At 35.4% G+C, this 25,845-nt stretch overlaps 1 protein-coding gene across 3 annotated transcripts in view; it reads left to right on the top strand.

The window, feature by feature from the left end:
* LOC149787515 (uncharacterized) overlaps positions 1-25,845 on the top strand; it is a 63,885-nt gene that overhangs the window by 8,287 nt on the left and 29,753 nt on the right. For all 3 annotated transcript variants that reach the window (XR_016424064.1, XR_016424065.1, XM_089973642.1), the window contains exons 3-6: positions 3,430-3,575; positions 11,744-11,861; positions 18,038-18,096; positions 24,104-24,220. Coding sequence is in view for 1 of the 3 variants with exons in the window: in XM_089973642.1 (XP_089829768.1) it covers positions 3,430-3,575; positions 11,744-11,861; positions 18,038-18,096; positions 24,104-24,220 (440 nt within the window). In the remaining 2 variants the exon portion in view is untranslated. The remainder of the gene's footprint in view (positions 1-3,429; positions 3,576-11,743; positions 11,862-18,037; positions 18,097-24,103; positions 24,221-25,845) is intronic.

The raw sequence follows: 25,845 nt of genomic DNA, 5'->3' as shown, positions 1-25,845 counted from the left end.
AATTCAGGAATTTGGGATCAATAGTCATTGTGTGAGACCAAATGATTGAAGGACAGTCTGAAATTGAAATTGATAACAAGGAACTTGTGTGTAAATTTTTAAACAAAATTGTATTGAATTGAGCATTTTTATGGAACAAAATAAGCCATTCACCAAGACAGAGGTGTGCAAAGCTGTTTGCAAAGAGAAAAATGGTAAGGCAAGATGGCATTGCTGACATGTCTGCAGAGATGCTGAAGGCAGGTGTACAGATGTCTCGCATGGTGAGGCTATGAATGACTGGACAATGGGCATCATTGTTCACCTTCCCAAGAATTATTTACTGCAGAACTGCAGCAGCTGGCATGGTATCACTCTCATCTCAGTACTGAGCAAGGTCACTGTACTTTACATCAAAGCTGCCATTGACTGCCAACTATCAAGCTGGTTTCAGGCCCAGGTGTTCCTGTTTAGATCCAATCTTGACCTTGCCAAGAATAATTGAAAAGTCTTTGTAGTTTCAGAAGATCCTGAAGCTTTATGGCATTCCATCATTAAGCACTTGAATGACATGTATTGCTATCATGTTTGTACCAAAAAAGATCTATCAAGATGGTTCATAATCAAAGCTGGCATGCATAAGGGCTGCATGTTGGCTCCACTCCTGTTGGTAGTATCAATGACAGGGTGTTCAGGTATGCTGTGGACAGGCATGCAACGGTCATTGGATAGATCAAGAAGAGCTTATGGATCTGGACTTTGCTAACAAAACTGTTGTGACAGTAGATGCAATGGCAGACATGCAGCATTAGATGGACAGAGTTGTCATCACAGGAAGCAGCTTTGCTATTAGAGTCAAAGTGGTTACAGTGAAGAATGTTGTGTTGTTAACATACAGGTACTTAGGCTGTATGGTCAGTGGCACCAATGACAACATGGTGGAAATCCAGCAGTGCATTGGGAAGGCAACTTGAGCTTTCAAGCTGAGCAAGATATGGTGAAACACCATCATATTTTGAAGATGTGCTCACTGCCCTACTACATGGCTTGGAAACCAGGGCACTCAAGAATGCAGAAGGACAAATATTTAAAATCTTCCATCACCACTGCCTTCAGAAATTTATGTGTATTGAGGGAAATGATTTTATGTCCAAAGAAAAGGTGCATCAGATGACTGGTCAGTTCAGTCTTCATACTGTGGACCGACCAGAGATTTACAAGAAATTGACATTACCTGGAGATGGACTGAGTTCAGTTGTCAAGACAGACAGCTGTCACACTGTTTTGGCCTGGAGCACCACATTGCTGCCAATATCTTGATGATGATGATGAATCCACTGTTAAATAGTTTTGCAGCATTCATAATTAGTGCTTTCAGTTTGCAATACAAGTGAGCTTGTCACATGATTGACTGGTTATAGTTATTTGCCATTTCAAATACATTTTGTAATTTATGCAAGAGAAGCCAAGATGGCCATTATACCATTTTTACCATGGGGTGGCTTGACATCACTGAACAATGCTGCACTTAGCTATTAGCCTTTGTCATCTTGATAATTTATGGCATTAATAATAACCAGTAATCACGAAAGTGACAATACCTGACTTCTTATGAATATATAGCAGTGTGAATAATTAGATTAATAGCATTCCTCTTTAATTGGATTAAAGTTATTACTTTATCAGAATGTTGGAACCAATATCATTAATTTAGCATTACACAGTTATGTTCATGCACTTAAAACTATCAACTAAGAAAAAAATTGATTTGCCTATTAAATCTATTTCCTTACCTGAATGTAAAATTTACATGACCAGATATGTATGTTTATATTAGCTTGAAGGTACAGTGGGACCCTTACAATGCACAATAAAACGGGATAACAAGCTTTAAGATTCAGTCTAAATTTACTCTACAGAGATCTGTTTACATTTTTTTATAAAAAAATCTTCATCTGTTACAAGGCATTTTGTTGACATTTCCTTGCAGATGCTATGAAAATGTTGCATCATCAGATAATTGGCAAATAGTCCATTGTTTCCCAGTAAATTATTATGACCTTCGTTTGTCTGGAACATTTCTTAGTCTTCCATTGGTAATGCCCCAAGTAAGTGAATCTATCTCCAATGGAAACATTTTTGAGTTTCATCATCATACTATTGCTATTTTCTTGCATTAATGAAGCTTTGATTTGTCATGAAGTTCTGTGGTTTTGAATCTTCACGATCCAATCTCTATTATCTCATTCCTATAGGAGCTTTAATATGGAAACAATATTTGTTGTTAATTTTCAGTACTGGCAATACTTTGATTAAGAATCTGGTCAGAACTAAGAAGATAATAGGCCATTACTTTAGATCAGTCAGCCATCAATTCTTTACAGTATTGAATACAGAAAGGTTGATGCATTTATTACGGTTGCAGGTACTGCACACAATGCATTCATTTTATGCTTTTTTTGGCTGCAGGCACTGCACAGGTGTTAATTTTTTATCTTAGATTTAGGTACAGCATGCAGTGTTTATTTTATATTTAAGATGACTGCGGGTACAGCACAGTGTTAATTTAATACATATTAAGGCTTCATCTGTTCATGTACTGCTCTCATTTTATACTGGTGTTTTGCAGTGTCAGCATTTTAAGGGGTGCTCAACATATATTATGAACACCTGAGAGAGTGTCAGGTCTAAGATAAAGTTTTTTATATTTGCCAAATGCTCAATGGAGAGAATGTTGGTATACCTTTATGATAATTTTGTGTACTGTGGCTAAAATTTCTTTGGATATTGTACTTGTGCAAATTGTACATGATCTAAGCACACAACTAATTAAAATGACCTCTCCTTTATGCTCCAAAGATCACCCTGAATAAGTCTAAAGTACACTGTCATTAGTAATTATTAAAATAGGGAAAGGAATTTTCCAGACTAGACAATACCAGCTTCTGAAAGTGCAATGAATGAATTACCAAATACATAAAATGTAAAAAATATGTTATTGGCTCTTTTTTTAACAATTTACCTCTGAAGTTCAGGAAGTGAAAATGACCAGACAGAGTAGCAGTTTTTGGAAAGGGTGCACATCTGAAATAAGGCCAAACTGTATACCCTATAACCCATACTTCACACATCAATTATACACCAAAATAAAGGGAATTAAATGTTTATTGAACAATACTTAAGATATACAAGGTCTTTTTTAAATGGCCAGAATAACCAGTGAGGAAAATGAGGGAAATTCTTTTTCTTTAAAAATCTAAGCCAATGCAAAATACAAAACTGTAGAGCACTACCTTAATCTTTGAGAGTGAGTGTAATTTTATCAGACCTATACAGGGAGTCAGTTGCTATCATATTAAAGCATGCCTGGAGCTTGTCATAAACAAGAACAAGTTGAAATCATGAAGGTAAGAATTGAACTTTTCATGTTTATTATTTCTGCTTTTTCAGTTTTTGTTGCCTTCTACTGTTACCATGGTGTGTTACGAGAGAGAAAGTACGAGCTGTATGTTCTTGTGCTGGCTGTTATAGTTGTCCTTGCATATTGTACTGTGGAATATTCCATCAACATTCCTGGTCGTAATACAGTCAAATTGGTGAGTCCATGACCCTGAAATTGCATTTAAGCCATGCTGAATTAGAAACACGAAAAAATATAGTCAAATGTGAATTTTTAGTAAGATATGTATGTTTTACCAGCACGAAGCTCTGGAGAAAGCATACATATTGAATAAAAGGAATAGACAAATCAAGTGAGTATTAGCATTTTTTTTACTACTTGTGTTAAATTAACTTTTGAGTATAATTGCCCTGCCTAAAGAATTATGTGATACTGCCCTTCCAGTGTGTGCACTGGTGCATGCATGTATGTTTTTGTAATGTCACACAAGTCCTTGGAAGATAGAGACCTGAAACCCTGGGATTTTATTGGTCTGTAGATATGCAGAACAGTTTTAGAATTTTCATCCAACCCATGAGGTAAATTTGTGGGGGTGGGGCTATATTGGATGCATGTAATTGTATCTAAAATGGGTTGTAACATCTCACTTGTATAAATACTTAATAATGTCAGTGCTTGGAACTTGCACTACCTCACGAATCCAGTCCTCTTGGAAAGACAAAAACAAGTACATTGTGTGGTATGGTATAATTACATTCTTATGTCTTTGCCACTCAAAGGGACCTCTAGCTAGTTCTTAGCCATTCTTTTCAGACCTCCTCTTCAGTGACCAGGTCAAGGAAATATGTAAACAAGGCCCCAAGCAGACAAATGTCCCTCACAAATAGCTTCAGGCACCAAGGAGGGATTTTCAGGGAAGTAAGCAAGGATAAAAAGGACATCCCTGGGACACAGTAGACAGGAATGCAGTCCTATCAATTCTATTCCCTATAAAGGTCACAGTTCTCAAGAATGCAAGTGAAGAAGAGGCAGTTAGAGGTGATTATTTCTCCATGCCAGCCTCCTTAAAACAAGAAATGAAACCATTTTCATGATGATCATTGTATCTAGAAATGGTTTCCAAGGGCCTCATTACACCACTCACTTAATAACTCGCACCCTGATAACTCATGAACCCACTTATAATGCGGGGTCAGGCGTTGTTTCCATTTTTAAAACCAGAAAATACCTCCAAAGTTGATCCCTATTTGTTGAACTTTAAGAAAATCGCGATCAGAATTGGTAACAGAAACTTTGATATATTGATTGTATTATCATCAAAAACGGTAGATAGGACCTGGAAATTTTAATCAACATTATGAAATATCAAATTTAAAAATAGGTCATACAATTTTTTTACATTTTCTTTCCAAACGACACTGCAATTAACGATATTTAAGGAAATTTCAATCAATGAAAATGTCACTTAACGCCGAATGGAGGCAGTACTTTAATAAATAAATGCAAATTAAATAATTTTTTTATCAATTGAAATTTGTGTTCTAGTTTTATCTTTTGGTTCCTTTTAAGTGTAATTGTTATAAATGTTGTAAATGCAATGTGTCTACTTATAATTAAACTTAAACTGCATCAATCTACCATAACAGCTATGTCTGCGAGCATTTCTCTGGGAACCTAATTAAGTGCCGACCATGTTTTGATAACTGACTTGTGGAAGTATTTATTGTATTGTTGCACTGAATTAAAAGCTGGCCTCCTTTGTATTATCACGTTAATTATGTCTTTTGAATAAAATTAAGGAGGTGGAATAAAAGAAAGTTAAAAGGCACGAAAATCCTACAAACTTAAAATCTAGTGGCCCTGGTCGTATGTCGGGTGAACTCACTTCATTCGATCAATCGAACACTGTTATAAATGTTACTGTGTATGTAAAATAAACTACCTTAAATTAACCGACTCTTTCATAACTGTGATCAAAGATAGCAAGGCAGCCAAGCAAAATGAATACTTCATGAAATAAAGAGCTTGATTTCACAGATATGGACCATTGTGGGCAAGCGAGTTCCAGAGAATTCTTGAACTGGCACTTAGAGATATCCTCAAGGATGATAAGAAGTTTCATTGTTACTTCCAATGAAATCACGACATCAGTATTGTACTAATTGAACAATACATCAATTGAGTTTCGATGTAGACGATTGTCTCATGAAATAAATGTTGCGTGTTTTTAAAAAAAAGGAATCTTATTTGGTGGTGTTTCAACAGTGAGTCTAGTTCCCTGCTTTGTGGACTCCTGATTTGGCAGGATACTATTAAACACCACAACATCAACCAGACTCATCAAGGAAACAAAAAGCAGTGACGTAATACACAGATTTTTTGTGTACATGTGATGGTTGTTGAAACCAGTTGGAACGATCTTTCATATGTTGGACATTTTGAAAATAAATGTTATTTAAACAGAATAATGAATAACTTCATTAGAAAAAGCCAGTTATTAATTTTTTTTATCGACGTTATTGTAAAATTAGAATTCAGTCATTAAACATCCCAGTTCTCTAATGCCCCCCCCCCCCACTCCGGTTTTCTCGATGTCAATGCAAATTTAAAAAATTTTTGGAGGTCCCTCAGTAATTTGAGCCTTTGCTTATAGTGCGGTCTATGTTTGTGGACCCCATTGTGCGCGGGTTATCGAGGGATAGGTGTATCGCATTCAACACACCTCCTTCATTGTCCAGGTCCCTTCATCTACAGAGGTCCCCAAAGACAGTTCAAGGTAGATATTCCGCAGTGAGAAATAAAGAACAACCTCCAGAAAAGGGTGGTAGAGATTATTCACAATGTAAAATCATTGTGTTTTTATTTGAGTCTGTTTCCAGTCCAAAATGTCAATGGCACTCTTCAGCCAGTCATAGACATTAGTGATCGCAATCATTTCATGAGTGTTCTGTGTTTCAGAATGAAAACACCAAGGTGGGCAAAATGCATAGCTGATGTACCAATTTACAAAACTTCTAGGAAGTTCCTGAAATTTGCTTTCAAAGAGACAGTTCACCAATTCATGGCATTCACTTTTAGTTGGCTCATGTTGGGTGTTTGCTTGCATGTATAATCTCAAGAGATAGTGGTTTGTATGGATGTGAGCACATTGGGTTGGTATGTACATTTCTTTCCATCATTCCAGGAGTCCAGTGGAATGAGGCCCACTCAGGATAATCTTTTGCAGATCAATATCCTCAAGATGAAAGCATTTATTTGGTGGCTGGAGAAGCTACATGGAAGGCACTTTCAAGCTGTCCAACAACTCCACTGTCACAGTGGTGAATTATTGCAGAAGGCAAGAGGGAACAAGTCCCTACACCATTACATACTCGTTTAGGATTTTCCAAGGTGGTATCTTCATCAACAAGTCTGTGTACACATTTGTCATATTCAAGGCTGTTTAAATGTGTTTGTTGACTCATCCCAGAAGAATCAACTAATGCAAACAGAAGAGCCACTCAGTTCCTCAGTTTTCACTTGCAGATGTGCCCACTGGAATCAACTAATGGTGGATCTGTTTGCAAGAAGATGGAATGCAAAACTGCCAACCTTTGTCTTGCCTGTCCTGGATCTGATGAGCTGGGCAGTTCATGCTCTTTCCATATATTGGAACAGTTTAAAGACATGCTTACCACCCAACAACTCTGATTCTAGAGATGATACACAAAGCAAGAGAATCAGAGTGTCACCTCATTCTGATTTCTCCACTCAAAAATGACCTAATAAATCTAGCAACAAAATATCAAGGAAACAGATATATCCTCAACTGCTCAAGCTGCCACAATGGCAGATGTTTCATCCCACCCCAGAGATGTTCAGCCTGTGCATAGGGATCATATTCAACTAGCCCTTGACAACAACAGTTCTTTTAACACATTCTGGAGAGAATTTCTGTAATGAGAATTCCCTCCACTCTGAAAGCATATAAGGGAAATTGAGAATTTTTTCACACATATCTATTGAAGGAATCAGTATCCCAAATAGTTAACTTTCGACTTTGGCTCTTTGATGAAAAACAGTTAGCTCCAGTCATGATAAAAGGCAACAGATTTGTGATCTCTGACATGCAGTATCATCATGGAAGAGAGGGTATCAGACAAAACAAAGACCCATCCAATCTTTCCTCAGATTTTGATTTCCCTTGTCCAAAGGCATTAGTTTTCTGCCCAAAGTGGAAATTATCATGGTTGCTAATGGGGCTGAACAAGTCACCATCTGAACCACTCTCAAATGCTTCATTGGTTGACCTCTCATTGAACACCTGCATCCTCCTCATACTTGCAACAGCAAGCAGAATCAGTGCAATACATGCTTTATCAGTTGACCAGACATTCTTGCAGTTCTGACAGGATTGGTCATTGTCACTGTTGATGGCCCCATCTTTCAGTTTGAAGGACAGATCCCCTGCTTTCAGTGAGAAGAACAGGCTTCCAATCATGGGAAATCATGTTTTTAAAGTGAAACCTCTTTGTAACCTTGACCCTTTATCTCAAGGTCATACACATGATCCAGAGAGAGCTCTGAAGTGGCACCTGAAAGAACTAAGCCAGTGTATCGAGGGAGACCCTGTATATTCTTCTCTAAGAGGAAAAGGACAACATATATTGGCACAGATACTCTTGTCTTGGATAAAATGGGTTATCTGCTCGACACACTAGGAATCAACCCTAGATCATATGAACTTACTATGCATTTTGGCTTATGAAGTTACGGCAGCTGCAACAAACATTGCATTTGAGCAAAACTATTCATTAACTGATACTATACAAGCTGTAGTTAGGAGATCAGAGTCGACTTTCTCAAGCTTCTTCATTAGGGATCTTCCATCCCTAAAAGGCTCAGTTTGACTTGGTGGGGCCCATCGTAGCAGCACAACAGGTTTCTTGAACCAGGTCATTCAGCAGCTTCCTAAGGATGCAGCTTGATGATTTCTGCTGGATTTCTAGGCATATAGTTTCAGCTGAGTCCATGTATCAGCTGGGCAAGTTTAGTATTGGAAAGCTTGATTTGTGAGGAAGTTGTAGTTTCTCCTAAGGTAAGTATTGGGTTGAGTATTATTGAGAAGACATATTTTACTAGAAAAAAATTGGTTTCTTTGCTGTCGAAGTGCTCGGAGTATAGTTTCTAATTTTTTAGTTTTGGGTCAGAGTTCATTTTCTTCTGCACAGTCTCGTGACTACGGGGCAAGGTCATATATGTATAGTAGCATATTACTGTTAAGAAGTAGTGAAGCATATATTGCAAGTAACCCTCTGTGCCTGGCTTTAAGTCATAGTAGGAATGCTGAAGATGTTGAATTTTAACCTGAAGAGAAAATACAGAAACTAACATCTGCCTGCAATTCCAACTTTAGCCAAAACAGTCAAGCCCTAGTCTAGTCATAAATGTTTAATTTTTATGAATATATCCTGTAGGATATTATAAGACTGCTTTGGTAAGTTCTTGTTAATCCCATGCCTTGGCACCTGGGATATTAACTACTCTAAAGATCCATCAGTCCCTTTGTTCAATACCATGTTTCCTTTAAACCCCTAGTTTCGTATTCACTCTGCTTGTTTTTTTTCTGGTTTAAACAGTAACCCTCTGTAAGAGATATATTTCTCTAGGCTTCCTCTCCTTGGGTCCCTGGGAATGGGTCATAGGTAAAAATTGAAGTTAGATTGACATTTGCTAGTTCAAACTAAATTCCAGTAAGAAGAAGACACATTATGTGTAACAAAATTTGGGTCTGTAAGAGGTGGAGGTGGGAAGGATTTTCATTATGTAATTAAGTAATAAATACAGGTGGATATTTCTCATTGCAAATGATGGAAGTAGCTCTAGTTATCATTGAATAATCATCTTAACGGGATCAAGCTTGGGAAGATGATGGTACGCTACATGTGTCTGTAACCACATTTCCTAATCCACTAGTTGGAAAATCACAAAACTTTATACTTAACATTGGTCATTATAGTAAGCATCTGCTAGAGGGGTATTATTATTGACTCAGTTCCCTGAAAAGTTGCAGAAGGCATGCTCTCTATGTATGTGATTGCAGGGAGCCTGGGTGGGTGTGTGTGTATAAAGGTGCTACCATGGTTCAGATTTCAATCCCTGATTTTGAGGGGGATGAAATCTGTTGTCTGTGTATTGAACTCCATACCTAGGTGAACAAATTGTTGAGATGGTGCTAGGTCGGATTTTTCCTTGTTGACGAGAGGTCCAGATTGGCAACAAGGGTTATCATGTCTTGTTAGATCTAAGTCACTGATGTTTCTGCAGGATGTTGTCCAGGTAATTAGATGTTTCCACCATAGAAATGATCCGGGCATGTGCTATTAATCGATTCATCAGATGAGTGAAGACCAGTGGGCCAATGTTAAGCCCTAGTGGGAGTGCCATGAATTGTTACACAACGTTGTAGGCGAATTGCTTTAATGTTCTGGAAGCCTTGTGAATAGGGACATGATTGTATGTGCTGTTTAAGTCCACACTAATTGCGAAGTCTTCCTCATGGATGGTATTCAAAATGTGTTATGGTGTTTCCATTGAGAACCAAGGGGATAGTGGATGAATTGATTGAGGGCACTTAGGTCAAAGACCAGATGCAGAGTGTCATTTGCCTTTGGGACAAGAAAAGTCTGGAACAAAGGATAGGACCTTGGTGCTATATTCCCTTTGGTATGCAAGAACTGGCTTTTGTTGGGTGGAGCTTTGACAGGATGGCTTTCAGAGGTTTGTGTCCAGTGAGTGGCCCTTGGGTCCTTTTTTAATTTCCTATATGATCCTTTTATTGACAATGTGGTTGTGGGAGGGAGGGAAATAGGTCTCCTTAATGGATTGTTTGTGAACTTCTTCAACTGAATATTAAACAGAAGGTTAGAGGATAAAGGCTGTGTTCTTAGCTTGGCTGTTTGTTGGTCCTTCAGGAAAGTGTAGGCAGAGAGCACTGAGTTGCATTCTTCCAATTGTAAATTGCAGCTGCGGTTACAGGATTGGCCAAAGTGTGTTGAATGGCTCTGTTCAATACACATGCCAGTCTTGAGACCGACTCCCATGCATGTCCTGAGGTATTTGGAGTGGGAGAAGATGAGCTAGGTTCCACCTGTTGGAAGATATTCATAGAGACGAAAGTCCAACATCACAGCCATGGCAACTACATTGCATACTCATTGCTGAGTGTCATCAAAGGCCATCTGATCTATACATATGGAGTGTGGCTTTGTCATCCCCAAAGCAACAATATCACTGTCAACTGCTGGGTTTTCCACATTAAAGACTGATGTGTGTCAAAGGTAGATCATCTGATGAACTGATAATGAAGGTGTGGTCAGAATGTCTGCAACTACCGCATATTGCGGAAGTAATACATATAGAAGATGTTGGAGCTCTGGTCTGCCTCTTGGGGTGCGTGGGGTTTGAAGGTGGAAAACGTCCTCAATAGAGGCACAGAAGGCTGAATCTTCCTGTACCATTGGAGATTGTAGAACAGATGACGGCACAGGAGAACAAGCAACATCATCTTGGTTGCAAGAGGTATTAAGGTCCCCTGTTATGCTTGAGACTTAGCTGGCAAGGAGTGACAAGGTCTGTTGGTCATTAAACTCATAGAACACCATGAATTAGAAACAGTCGCTGAGTAGTTTTACTAAGGTATTATGATTGGATAAGTATGTCTCAAAGAAACATATTTTACTAGGAACAATTGGTTTCTGTTATAATATGGGTATGACCATGAATCCTATTAAATTTTATGCAAATTTTGTTTTAGCATTACTACCTATTTTTTAAATGGATTAAGTTCTAATGAGTCCATTTAAATATAAGGTTTATTTTGCGTTTAATGCCATTTTTCAGCACATGATAGGCTATACATGGTAGACCAAATATGGTTTGAATTGCTAGTAATAGTAACTGTATGATCTTATTAAATTTCTTGCAAAGTATAAATGCACTTTCCTTTCAGGTCAGTTGGTTTGTTATGACAAGGGAGGTAACTCAAATTTCCGTAATGCTTGTGCCATATTACCATTAGGTTAATGGTTGTACCATATTACCATTAGGTTAATGGTTGTACCTTATTACCTTTAGGTAAATGATTGCATCGTATTTGTACAAAATTTTATTGACATATCATTCAGTATATGGCCCCCACATTTATAACTTGGGGTCACTTGTATGACTTCCATAAACAGTTTTATAAAGTGGGAGCTCTGTTTCATGTTGTCTTTGTATTTCTACTTTGCTGGTATGATGCCATCATTCATGCTACCATTTTGTTGTACTTCATGTATCAAAAAATGTACCTGATGCATATTGATAAATTTATAACATTTTCAGGTGCGTCTCATTCTAATATGTTTCCTAGCACCAACAAATATAGTATTGGCTGTTTTAGTGGCAAGAGATTTTGGGGAATTGGAATTTCGCATTGCTGGAGCTTCTGAATGCTTGCAACGTAAGTAGAAACCATAGAAAATTATTTCACATATTATAACTCAGCGGTTATTACTTATTTTTTATAGGAGCGATAGATTCATCATATTTAACTTCATCTAGTCTTATTTTTTTTTGATTTATGATCCTATGTTAAAAGCTGTCAGTGAATTCATTGTATTTACACATTATTAGAAATAAAAAAATATTGGGTGCTCGTGGTTACTGTATGTCCTGTCCATAGGAACTTACATACACAAAGATAGAAAACTTGTTTTCTTTCCTCAAAATATTTTGTTCCTTTGATATGCAAATGAGAGTGCCTTGCACTTGAGATAAAAGGATCTTTTTCTTTGTTTTAATGGCACTTTGAACTCATTATTGGTTTATCATGCCAAGGAAATGGGAGTGTCTTTCTTAAGGACACACCATGGCAGCCAACCTGGTCTGGCCTGGGCAGGTATCAAACTTGTAACACATGGATTATGAGTTTGATGCTTTGCCAACTGTGCAACTGTTGTTCCTGAGATGTTCCTGAGATAAAAGAAAGAGGAAGCGTTTCATAGCTTTCGGTAGCAAGAAAGGCTTGTTTATGATACATATTTTGTAAAACACACTGCTTCACTATTTCATCATAGACATAAAAGATAAAAGCATCATTTTATTTGCAAAAGATATGAGAATTCATTAGTGTCACATAGTTGAACCTTTTGAAATCTGTTTTGAAAATGATAGGTTGAAGTAGAATTCTTGAAACTTTACAAAATTAGCTCGTGAGACTAATATTTTGCAAATCACTTTTTAACTTATGAATGGTCAAAACACTTTTAGACTCCACACACATTGAAAATGTACTGCTATTAATTTTGACTCCACACACATTGAAAATGTACTGATATTAATTTAGACTCCACACACATTGAAAATGTACTGCAATTAAATTAGACTCCACACACATTGAAAATGTACTGCAATTAAATTAGACTCCACACACATTGAAAATGTACTGCAATTAGACTCCACACACACTGAAAATGTACTGCAATTAAATTAGACTCCACACACATTGAAAATGTACTGCTATTAATTTAGACTCCACCAAAATTAAAAATGTACTGCAATTAATTTAGACTCCACACACATTAAAAATGTACTGCAATTAATTTAGACTCTATATCCATTGAAAATGTACTGCAATTAATTTAGACTTGACACACATTGAAAATGTACTTCTATTAATTTAGACTCCACACACATTAAAAATGTACTACTAGTTACTTAGACAACACACATTAAAGGGTACTACTAATTTAGACTCCACGTACACAAAAAATGTTCCACTACTAATTTAGACTCTACACACATAACAAATATACTTCTACTAATTCAGATTGCACACATATTGAAAATGTACTTGTAATTTAGACTCCAAACATATTACAAATGTATTACTAATTGAGACTCTCCATGCAGAATGAATAAAGTGTTGTGGTTTTTTTTTACTTGTTACATTTATTAGTCTGACATCACATTTCACATGTGGGTAGAAATAAAGTATTTCTTGGTTTCTATCATGTCATCATAAATCAGAAGAAAAAAGATGGGAATGGAGGGGAGAAAATAAGGTCTGTTTTGTTATTTAAAGAGGACCAACATGCGAAACTGAAATTCACGCAAACTTTATATATAATTTGCTGTATGTATAAGGTTCATTTTCTGAAATTTTTTACCTTTTATTCTTACTTGTTTTGAAGAAATTTATGAAAAACCGATCATCTCTCCCGATCCGTCTTGAATAGAACAACGCGCTTCCCTCCCCATGTAAAAAGAGCGGGTGTGACGTCATTCGAGGCACTGTGTACATACTGGCATTGTTAATCATAATTATGGAGAACTCGCCCCGGTTGTTAAGGCTTTATTTATTGTTGTTTTTCTTCAACTAAATAACTTATTAAATCTATACAATTTACAGCTTTTCAACTTTTCCATTTGATCAACTCCGCTTCTGTACTTAACGAAAAAAGAAGTGGCATCTATCCCTTTTGCTCTGCTATTCAAATCATTAAATGCATTTCAATTGGAAAAATAGAGTGGGTGTAAGCATGATGTGACATCTGCAGTTTTATACATGAAAGGGTTCCAACCTAATAACTAAAGTTATCCTGAGACGACTTTATGGCATGGACCTCGATAACCCGAAATTGACTGAATTCTTGCCATCAGCAATCCAAAGGGTTATATTATCATCTCTCTAACTGAACAATTTAATCTGATTTTTCATTTAGATTTGCTTACCATTGACGAATGATACTTGAATTCGATAAAAACCATCATTGACGCCTACTCAAGAAATCCAGTCGCTATTGAGTTCAACATCATGGCTAATGCACATAATTCGGATGGTTTCTGAAAGCTATCATGTACTACGCCCATCATTTAGTTTATTTCTTCTTTTTTGTCAGTGTTCATAATTTTATTATTTCTCAATAAAACAAACTATTTAAAATTGAACGAGAAATTTAAAAAATATTTCACTACTAAATTGCCGATGCACAATAAACATGATTACGTTATTTTATTATATATAACAATACCATGATCACGCGTACTAATGGGATTTTGTTGCTTTAAATGCATATTTGAACTGCTCTTTATCTTTAAAAACAAATTTAAATGTCACATTTAAATCCTGAACTAAACTGAATAACATTTCACATGGTCCGAATCAGCTTGGAAGTTTGGAAAATCAGCCAGATATATGGGCGGAATCAGTCAGCGATTTGTACTGAATCAGCGTGGTTTGAGTTTGAGAGTAATTACCACATTAATGAATAATATACTATAATAGATTTATCAATCAAGAAAGTTAACAGTAACATTTGTTTAAAAAATTGTTTAAAAAATTGTATCGTGGTGTTCCGGTGTGTGTAGTTATAAGAAATCTAACGAGTTTATATGAACACACAGACTTTCAATTATAAGTGATTTATTTTTCTATTATCGACATTACACAAAAAAGATGAATTCAGAATGGGAAGGAGGGGTTTATTATATAACGAGTGTAAAACAGTCTTGAATGTAAGTGTGGAAGAAACAATGCATATTCATCTGATGCAGTTACATACATAATCAAACGTACATAATAAATTGATGTTGGAAACATTGAATGAAAAAGCATAAACATTTCTTTAATGTTATTTCATTTGGTAAATAATTTCTTACTTTTCAAAGATGGAGAAAAAAAAAAGAGTAAAATAATTAAGGATTGTTCCAGAACTGCTGTTATTCATGCAATTTAGAGCTGCGCATTGAACCATCTTGTTTCTACTTGACACTTCGCTGCACAAATTGAATACAACTCTTATACGTAAATCGTCTCAAATGACATCGCATCCTGCTTGTATGGAAGGGAGCTAAGAAATTCGGGGCAGGTTCTTTCCGTTTGATCTCAGAATACAGGACAATATTTTGTATGAAATGTTTGTGCAAATACAATAGATGCAAAGGAAAAAATAGTCGGGATAGATTAGATACACAAACTACTATATATCCTTCTATTTACAATAAAATTGTGCAGGTCCGGGTTTTCGTCCCCTTTAAGTCAACTGTATGATTTTAATTTTTTAATAGGAAATTGTAAAAGGTGTTTGTTTCTGTCGTCAGAACACTGTTTAATCTAACTTACAACCACTTACCTAGGTATGCACATGCAGGGATGGTCCTGGCTTTTAAAAAGCTGTCGCCAAAAAAATCGCCAACCTCAATATTTTGTCGCCAATTTTCAAAAAGTGTCGCCAGAACAAGTAGTGTACATTTTTCCAAGTGTTAATTCAGTCTATTAATGTAACAGGCCATGAAAATTACAAAAGATGGGTTAGTTAATTCTTTAATTACAACAAGCATTAACAAAATCTTACAAAGTGTTACATGAAGATCCGTCGCAATTTTAGGGCTGCCCACTTGTTGAATGCAGTTTCAAAGTCTAATTTTTCACATCTGTACATGCTGATTCTCATGCAGTTCTCGAGAGATGAGATGCAGAGTTTATTTCTGATGTCAGTTTTTGTGAGGTTCATCTTACTGAATCCACGTTCACAGTCCACAGCACTGACAGGTGACACCAGTAGTCTATCAGCAGTCCCCCCCCCCTTATGGCTAGCTTCACAAAGCTTGTAGTGAATTGCTTCCTAAATCCCAAGAATGATCACTGAATGCTGTATAAATTTTCTCGACAAACAAAATAGGATCTCCATTCCCACGAATGAAACTTACACGAGTCAACACCTGGCAATATTGGACCGTATATATAAGCATAAATTCACACCCAATTTAGAGATTCTTTCACTCTTGTATTTTGAGAAATAAATAATTATTATTAATTATGCAAAACTGGTTGTTGTTTTTTTTTGTGCTATTTCTCGTTTCGGAGTTTAAGTGTCAGCAGCCGTAACACGGATTGATGGCAAAAGGAAAAGATCAATGAGTGAAATGCTGCACTGGCGACAGACATAATTGTGATTGAGATTTTTCCATTTCCTTTGTATTTATACACAGTAGTCGGTACTTCAAAGGTTATCAGTTTTCTATGAAGGTTCAGCAAAACTATTGTACTGGTATATGTAAAAAAAAAAAAAAAAAAAAACAACAACAGAAGATTTAGACATTCAATTAATTGTATCTGTTCTATTCGCGTCTTCAGAAGTCGGTCAGTTGTAGGTATAGTTCGGTAGCATGATTGACTGTATCACAGCATACAGTACTCAGCCCAGATGTCAGCATAAGCAGATTATGATGTAACAATGCACTGTAAAGATGGGGTTGTCAATACGAACAAAGAATTGTTTGTGTAACAGATTGATTCCAATGCATTGCTTAGTCAAGTTTGTGGCTTCCTTTCGTTTTCCCTTTTAATTTATCCAGTCCAAATCTATGATTGTATGTACAAATTAAATAACCAAAAAGTCTGTCGCCAAAAAAATCGCCAGATGGGATATTTTTGTCGCCAATAAGGAAAAAAATCGCAATTTGCGACATTGGCGAAGCCCAGGACGATCCCTGCACATGTGGTATTTATACTACTTAGGTATGCACAGCTGGTATGTATGTTTACCTTGGTATGCACAGCTGGTATTTATTCTTACCTAGGTATGCAAATGTGGTACTTATTTAGGTATTCACAGCTGGTATGTGTTCTTGCTTAGGTATGCACAGCTGGTATTTATAGCCTGAGAGTACAGTCACTTTTGTTATTCCCATTAGAAATACATACATATATATATACATTTATATACATATATATATATATATATATATATATATATATATATATATATATATATATATATATATATATATATATATATATATATATATGTATGTTCCTGTACAGGTTTGGAAAAGGTTTAAAATTTGAAAATTGCTTTTCCAGGTCTGGAAAATGTCTATAAAATTTAAAAATTACTAAAAGGTATCTTTAAAAATGGCCTTAATTTTCATTACTATGGAAACTGGTAATGTGACAGCTGTTTACATTTGGGAGAAATTTTAGTATATGAATAAAATCTGGTAGTTTACATTATCCTTTTTCATCACGTCACATTTAACTTGTAATTTTTAAATATTTTAGCCTCATTAGGTTAATAAACTTGTCACATTGTTAGGTCTGGAAACTATTATTTTTTGGTCTGGAAAAGGTATGGAATATTTTTTGTTATTTATGGAAGAAACCCTGTGTGTATTTGCATTTTTTTATGAAGCCAGTGCTCTTCCTTCTGAAGAATTTCTGAGTGGTTGGGACTTTGTACATGTATACTGTGAACATTTAATTAAAATTGGAAGAAGTTGTAAAGTTTATTTGCCCTACCCATTTGGGTAATCTATGACCCATTCATCCAACTTCACAACTAGCTGGCAATCCTATTGGTCAGAGGTCTCTTGGGATCACTGTAATGAAATGGATAATAGACAGATTGACCCCTTGGCCAAGGGGTCAGTTAGATGCTTCTTTAGATTTAAATATAGGGGCTTCATTTACAAGGTCATTATACTTTCATTTGCTAGGTGTTTGGATTGTCATTGATCTCTGATGAGGTATGCATTAAAACTGATCTGAAGGATGAAGCAGACATACATGTCCTTAATTGTTCATGCATTACTATTTTTTCTTTTTTTTTAAATCTTGCTTTCCTTTTTTCACAGATATCTATGACCAAGCATCTATATTTTCATGTTGGCTCAAGTTTGATTTGCAAGTAACTGTAAGTTTTATTGGAAAATTTGTAATGTTCATGACCATGTCATGTTTTTATAGAGGGCAATACAGTGTTATCCATGTCCATCCATTCTGTCCCATTGTGTCCCTCTATGTCCATCCATTCTGTCCCAGTATGTCCCTCCAAGTCCATCCATTGTGTCCCAGTATGTCCCTCCAAGTCCATCAATTCTGTCCCATTAAGTACCTCCTTGTCCATCCATTCTGTCCCATTATGTCCCTCCATTCTGGCACTCCATGTTCCTCCATTCTGTCCCATTATGTCCCTCCGAGCCCATCCACCCAGTCCGATTATTTTGTGTTATGTCCTGTCATCACGAGTTTAATTTATGCTTCATACTTTTGAAAGACTGAATTGGATTGAATTAAATTTGTATGAAGTTTTAAATTAACAAAAATCTAGGCCATACTTGATTCTCAATACAGAATGCTGCATGAATGCAATTTAAATGCAGAACCAATTTAAATGAAATGATGAGTGCAGTATCAAGAAAACAAAGCATGAAATGTGAATGAAAAATGAATGATAAATGCAGCTGCATTTTATGATTGGATTAGAAAATCTTTTTACCTGTATTTCAGGCTGCTGCTCTATTTTCATGTTATAAAGCCCTATTGCATGATATTTTAATCAACATTATGAAATTATCAACATTTAATAAGAAGTCATATAATTTGTTAGATTTTCATTCCAAATGACTTCTTAATGATATTCAAGGAAATTTTGATCAATGAAAATGTCACTTATGCCTAGTGTAGGCAGTACATTAATATTTAAATACCAGTTAAATAATTTTTTATCAAGTGAAATGTGTGTTTTAGTTCTCTCTTTATGTTTAAGTGTAATCAATGCAGTGTGTATTTAAACATGAAATGTGTCAATCTATCATAACAACTGTGTCCGCAAGCTTTCTCTGCTGACTGTGTTTTGATATCTGACTTGCAGAAGTATTTGTTGTATTGTTGTACTGAATTAAAAGCTGGGCTCTTTTGTATTATTATGTCTTTTGAATCAAATAAAGGAGCTGGAATAAAAGAAAAGTTAAAAGTCATGCAAATCCTACATGCTTAAGACCCAGTTGTCCCGGTCGTATGTCAGGAAAACTCATTTCAGTTGATCATTCGAACACTGCTATAAATGTTGTTGTATGCATAATATAATTAAACTACCTTAAATTAACTAACTATTCATAACTGTGATCAAAGATAGTAAGGCAGCCAAGCAAAATAAATTCTTTGTAAAATAAAGAGCTTTGTTTCACAGATATGGACCATTATAGTCAAATGAGTTTCAGAGAATTCTTGAATTGGCACTCAGAGATATCCTCAAGGATGATAGGAAGTTTCACTATTACTTGCAATGAAATCATGACATCAGTATTGTACTAACTGAAGAAAACAAAAATTAAGTTTTGGCATAGATGGTTGACTCACAAATAAATGTCACTAGTTTAAAAAAAAAAGGAATCTTGTTTGGTGGTGTATCAACTGTTAACCTGGTTCCCTGCTTCGTAAACTCCCTGCTTCGCACTAAATTATAATATACCTCTCCGGGAACCAGACTAATAAAGAAAATAAAAATCATTGACGTAATACACAGATGTTTTCATGTTCACATGATATTTGTTGAAACCAGTTGGAATAATGTTTACAATCTTTCAGATGTTGGACACTTTGAAAATAAATGTAATTTATGTAGAACAACAAAAAACTTCATTAGAAAAATCACTTTATTGACAGTTATTATCAACATGATTGTAAAATGAGGATTCAGTCCTAAAACAGCCCAGTCCCCCCCCCCCGGCGATGTTTTCTTGATGCCTAGCAGATTTGTTTAGGTCAGTTGGTAACTTGTGCCCTTACCTATAGTTCGGTCTATGTTTTCAGGCCCCATTGTGCACGAGTTATCGAGGGAGAAGTGTATTAGTTTCTTGAATACAAAAAACAAAGGTTGATTTCATTTTGTCTTTGGTGACGGATTTGAAGATTTCAGATGAAAGATATTGTAATTGGAATTGGAATAAAAGAGTCTTTGAGCACTATTCTAAAACAGAGCAAATTAAATTTGGCACTTTCAATGTGTTTTTATTGGAAAATGGATTTTGGAACTGTGGTTGCTGAACTGGTAGTGTCTTGCTCTCATACCTGTGAACTTTTTAAAACCCAGGTAGGGAGATTGAAAAAAAAGAATAGGGTAATTGGGACCTAAAACAGGGAGGTTTTTGCTTTGTTTTTAAACATCGTTTTCACTAAGTATTGCCCATTTTTTTGACAAAAGTACCTTAAAACATATTTAACTTTAAATAGTTGTTTTTATAAGTAAAATTGATTATGATACAAAAACACATTTTAGTTGTGAATAAATACATTTAAAGCACATACAAATTACAAAAAAATATAACACATACAAAGGACAAAGCACAGACAAAACTCGCATTACATGATCCTAACTTATAACCCTCTCAATCTTCTGACTGGTCAATTTGCCTCTGCATCAGAGTGGCCATTCCTCTTTTACAGCTGCTATGATCTCTGGACTTGGGTCAAAATTCATGTGATGTGTTAGTGTTACCATAACAGACTAACAGTAACAAAAAATATTGCAAAAATAAATTCCCTGACAGAACATTAACCCTTTACCTCATAGAGCGTTGTTACAAAGTGCACTGTGCTATAAATAGAACACCTGTTACCTATTCGACTTCATACGCGTAGGCCTGCCTGTTAACTGTTAAGCAATGTAGTGTATGTTACGTTTAACAGCAATTTTAACCATTTTACATTTTTGGTACACATCTATTATGTGTGGAAAAATTTAAAAGTAAAGTCTGATTGTTATATCTGTGTAATAATTTTTCATGGAAGAATTTTTTTATGTGCATTAAAATCTTGAGAGAACTCGTTCACCATCATGTCAGTGAGGCCACGTGACCAACCTTAGCTGCCATTTCTCATACTCGAAATTCACAATTTTTTGTTTGCGTCTACATCACTAAGTCATCTGAATTTGATAATTTATAAAAACTAATTGCTGCCTAAATCAATATCAGAGCCTTTACCTAAGTTATTGAATCTTTCATAGTTGTGATTCTAATTGTGAAAACTTAAGTACTGAATGAAATCCACGACCTCCATTTTGGAGAGTGGAGATTACAACCCAGTTACTTTAAATAGCAGATATCGACCAGAGCATAAACAGTGACCATATGATCTGATGTAATTGTCATTCACAGAAATGAATGTAGTATCTGATAGGGGGTTTTCTGCAAAGGTGGCGCTTTGAAAACCGGCTTAAAGTGGCTGATGTTTACAGCAGGCATCAAAAGGCACTTCCATACAAATGGATTAGAGGCGTCTAAAGGTGCTTCCATGTGAATGGAGTAGAGGCATCCAAAGATGCTTGCATGAGGTAAAGGGTTAATACTGCTTGAATTAAAATTATTATATTTCACTTCAACCAAAAAAAGTGATGGAATACTCAACATTTGCAGTATAGATATAAGTATGGTTATCATCATATTTGTTCCACAGCAATGCAATACTTTGCACAGCTTTATAACAAGTTACTAGTCATTATGTTCATGTATTTCTGGTAGTGACACAGAACAATGTCATAACAATACACACAGTGATAAAATTGAACATGGCTTCTGTGAATTGCAGAAGGAATGCTGAATTCCTATTTATGTAGTATTTGTTTTTGGAAAAATGAAAATTGGCCTGCATAATGAAATAATCAGGAGTTCTCTTCAAAAATCATTTAGATATTACAAGATCAGAAGGCAGGCATGGAGCAACCAAAAAAATCATGGATTTTTTTTTCTCCCAGCATGAGAGTTGACAGGTATGGGCTCTGTACCAACCAAGTCAGCTTTGGTCAGCTGCCTTGGTATGTACTTGAGAAAGGCACCTAGTTCCCGTTTTGTCTGCATGATATAACCCTTAACACATTAACCCCTAGCGACGACTTAACGGTTCAGGAGGTAGTAGCCTACTGCCGAGCTCTGTAGCATCATGGTCATGCATGATACACTAAAGTGGGTGGTATTATAGAAAGGTAGACAGATGTAGCTCTACAATGATACCAAATAATCTAGAATATCTAGTTGCACTACAAAATACAGATAAAAAAAACTCATTTTCTGGACCTGACTTTTTTCTACCCAAAATTCACCCATGGTCAGAATCTGATTTTGTGTCCGGATTTTAGACTTTTTGGTCTCAGATCTAAGGGTATGAACTGCAAACAGACAGAGGAGCCTTTGCAAAAAAGTAGGATAAGATGGGCATTTGGAATAAAGAGTGGTCTCGATACAAAAATAATGGCTCTGTTTAGCCCCCCCGCACAAAAAAGAACTTTTACCCTTCTGCTCATGCGCAAGTCAAATAGCCAATGAAAAACGATGTTTCTAACACAACTATGCAGTATGTTATTGAAAGATCACTGGGGATTTGGTGTTTTCGGATCTATTCAGAAATAGCTTTCAAAATGTGTTTCCTACTCGATTTTCAGGCGAAAATGACAAAAACCTCCAGGGGGTTAATGTGTTAATGCATTGAAAGTGCTATTAAAAACCAGTCAACCCTGTAAATGCATTTACAAACTTGTTCCTAGTGGTTGCTTTATCTGATAATCTGTACTTTATATTTGTTGATATCAATATCTGTATCATATTGAGTACCAGTGGTAGGTTTAAAACAATTTAATTGTGGAATGTTTGCACTTTATATTCAAGACAAAAGGTAAAAAAACTGAGACATAGTTCACTAGGGTTCATCTTGCCCTATTGATTGAAATTTAAACAAAATACTTTAGTGATGAATATCACTAAAACAAAAAGAAATTTTTCAGCCCTAAATGTTGAAAAAAAATGACCATGTATTAAAATAGGGTTATTCAATTTTGTTAAATTCATAATAGAAAATCCACTTTTTAATTATATTTTAAACTGATAGTATCATTGAATTTGGTTACTTGATATCAGAAATTTTCTTTTGTTTCTTAGCTAACAGTCTTATTCTAATAATATGGCTAAAGTTTTTGAAATGTGTGATCAAAGTTTCTGTAATAGGCCCCACAACTGATTATCAACTTTTATTTGAAAATGTTTTGATAGTATGTAGTTTAAATGATTACATTTATTTGAATGGTTGTAAATATTTACAGTCTCAATAAGCCAGAGTTTAATAGACTAAGATAGACTTTGATATACTGTAATTGGATTTTGTAGGTCTAGAAAATGTATGTATTGTACTGCTCATGTATAGGACATAATACATGAGGATGCATATATCCTGAATGGTGAACCATGACCAGAAGGCATGTCATGCTAGTTTCCACTGACAGTGGAACATTCTTGTTCAATATTTTAACTTTCACCCATTCAGACAGATTTTTCTTGATGTGAAATCATTTTAGAAGCTTTATGATGTATCATCGGAGAAAGTCTTCAGTATTTTTAAAAAAATGTAGTTTCTATAGCAAATTTTGACCCCATTTAAGGATTTTGTCTTTGTTACCTTTATCTTTTATTTTGTTTAACTGTTGAGTGTTTTGAACATCTTACCATTTTGTTTCTTATTTTATTGGACTGAATATTTACATCCATTATGAAGGGTTATCTATCTAATTGTTTTTGCAATTTTTATCTTTTCATTTGTATCACTTAACATTTAGCTTTCACTATATAGCCAGCAATGTGCTGACATAGCATTAAACCACACACACACACACACACACACACACACACACACACACACACTTTGTAACATCATAAATATCCTATCATAGTATGCTGCGTATATGGCAAACTATAACTGTAGTGTTATCTAGGCACAACAAGTATACTTTTTTGCCAAAAGTAGTTTTGATTTTCCACATTTGATTGATATTATTGAAAGTGTGAACAAAGAATTAAAAATGCCATCAACTCAGTTTTGAGGATTGGGATCTTAAATGTAGATGTTTTGAAGTTTTTTATTTTACTTTTCAGGCAAGCTTTGTTGTTCTTGCACTTAAAGATTGGACTCAAGTGAACATCTTGGAGCAAATCACTCTGGGTGTGGGAATCCCCTACACCTTTATTTGGGATGTCATTGGCTGGATTATGGTATTATAATTGCAGAATTCAACCATGCTAGATTACGGATAAATATACAGTAACACATGCTATATACATGCATAACAATGCATATATACTTAGTTTAAAGTGTATCATTCAAACAACAATTAATTTTGTTGAGTATTGATTGGTTCCTTATAGATAAAACAACAAAGTAATTTTGTAGGGTACTGATGTCTAGAAAATCTTCTAACGGATATCAAAAGGAGGTATGATAAGTAAGTTTACTTATTCATTTTAGTTTAATTTAATTGAATTTTTAGCATGCCTTGTAAAGCAAAGGACAGCTGTACTTACCTAGGCTTTGGTGTCTGCACCAATTGCTCACAACCCCAACTGGAGTTCCAAAACCAGGAAAGAAAAGGAATCTTACTGGATACGCCGCCTTAGAACATTGAAACCAAGCGGTTTAAACCAAGAAGACTAGAAAAAGACGGCATGCACAGATAAAATTATCTTTTGCAGCTGACACATTTACTTTTAAATAATTCTCTAAATTTGCTTAATAACCTATAATTACTAAAGTACTAAAACTGTGAAATATCCGGGATATTATTTGCAGTTACATAAATTTACGTAAAACAACGTACAGTAGTCCCCCTCTTATAAGGCCACCCCTAATGCATCAGAGAAGTGGCCTTATAATGAGGGTGGCCTTTCTAGAGGGGGATGACAAACGTGAATAGTAAATACTTATGAAGAAAGTCACAAGTACATTTAATTCTAAAACATTTAATATTTTCATTAAAAAATCACATGCATGTTGTGAAATAAATGTAAAACAAACTGTGTCATCATTTTCAAAAGAATGCTATGAATAACCATTGATATAGTTTTAAAACTGTCTTTATAATTATGTTACAGATCACATCATCTGTCGCTTTGTTGGTAACAGTCTAAAAAATAAACCAGTCTTGTCACAGTAAAAAACATCCTTGCTGTCATATCCCCTGCATATATCGTTTAGTCTTTTGTTCCAATCTTCGACAACTTATTTATTAACATCAGCTGATTCTCCACTAAGGACAGAACACTTAATATTGTGTTGCACTTGAAATCTGTGCAACCATCTGTTACTTGCGGTAAAGTAGTCATATCCCAATTCAACTGACAAAATTGATGCTTTTTCTTGTCATTCAAATCAGGATACAAACATCTCCTGGCTCAAACAATCTTCCTTTCTCCATCCATTTCACCTTCCCACTTCTGCAGAATTGTTTCATTATCTTTCACGATATTGTTTATCTGAGTCTTCCTGTCATTAGTTTTCTGAAAGGATCCTCAACCCCCCCCCCCGGCAGTTGAATTACTTTCACTTTCTCTTCTAAACTGACAATTTTTGTTTTCCTCGATGACATGTTGATCTTTTTGCAGTAAGTTATTCATGTTGCCAACTACAATACTGATAAAACAATTTTGTATGCATCTAAACAAATTGCCGTGTTTTTAAAGGAAGTGATCTTGTCACGTGATTCGTTAGTCGCAGTCTGGTACCCTATTGTTTTTATACATTTCTTTACACTAAGTGAGAGAAGCCTAAACGGCTTCGATATGTACCATTAACATCACGCAGATTTGATCTTGCAGCCATTAGGATTCGTAATTTTGACAAT

Source organism: Sinohyriopsis cumingii, chromosome 11, assembly GCF_028554795.1.
Source record: "Sinohyriopsis cumingii isolate HCF-2022 chromosome 11, ASM2855479v2, whole genome shotgun sequence".
NCBI classification, from domain to species: Eukaryota; Metazoa; Mollusca; class Bivalvia; order Unionida; family Unionidae; genus Sinohyriopsis; species Sinohyriopsis cumingii.
Note: the sequence above shows the minus strand (reverse complement) of the source record. Positions and strands in the feature narration are given on the sequence as shown.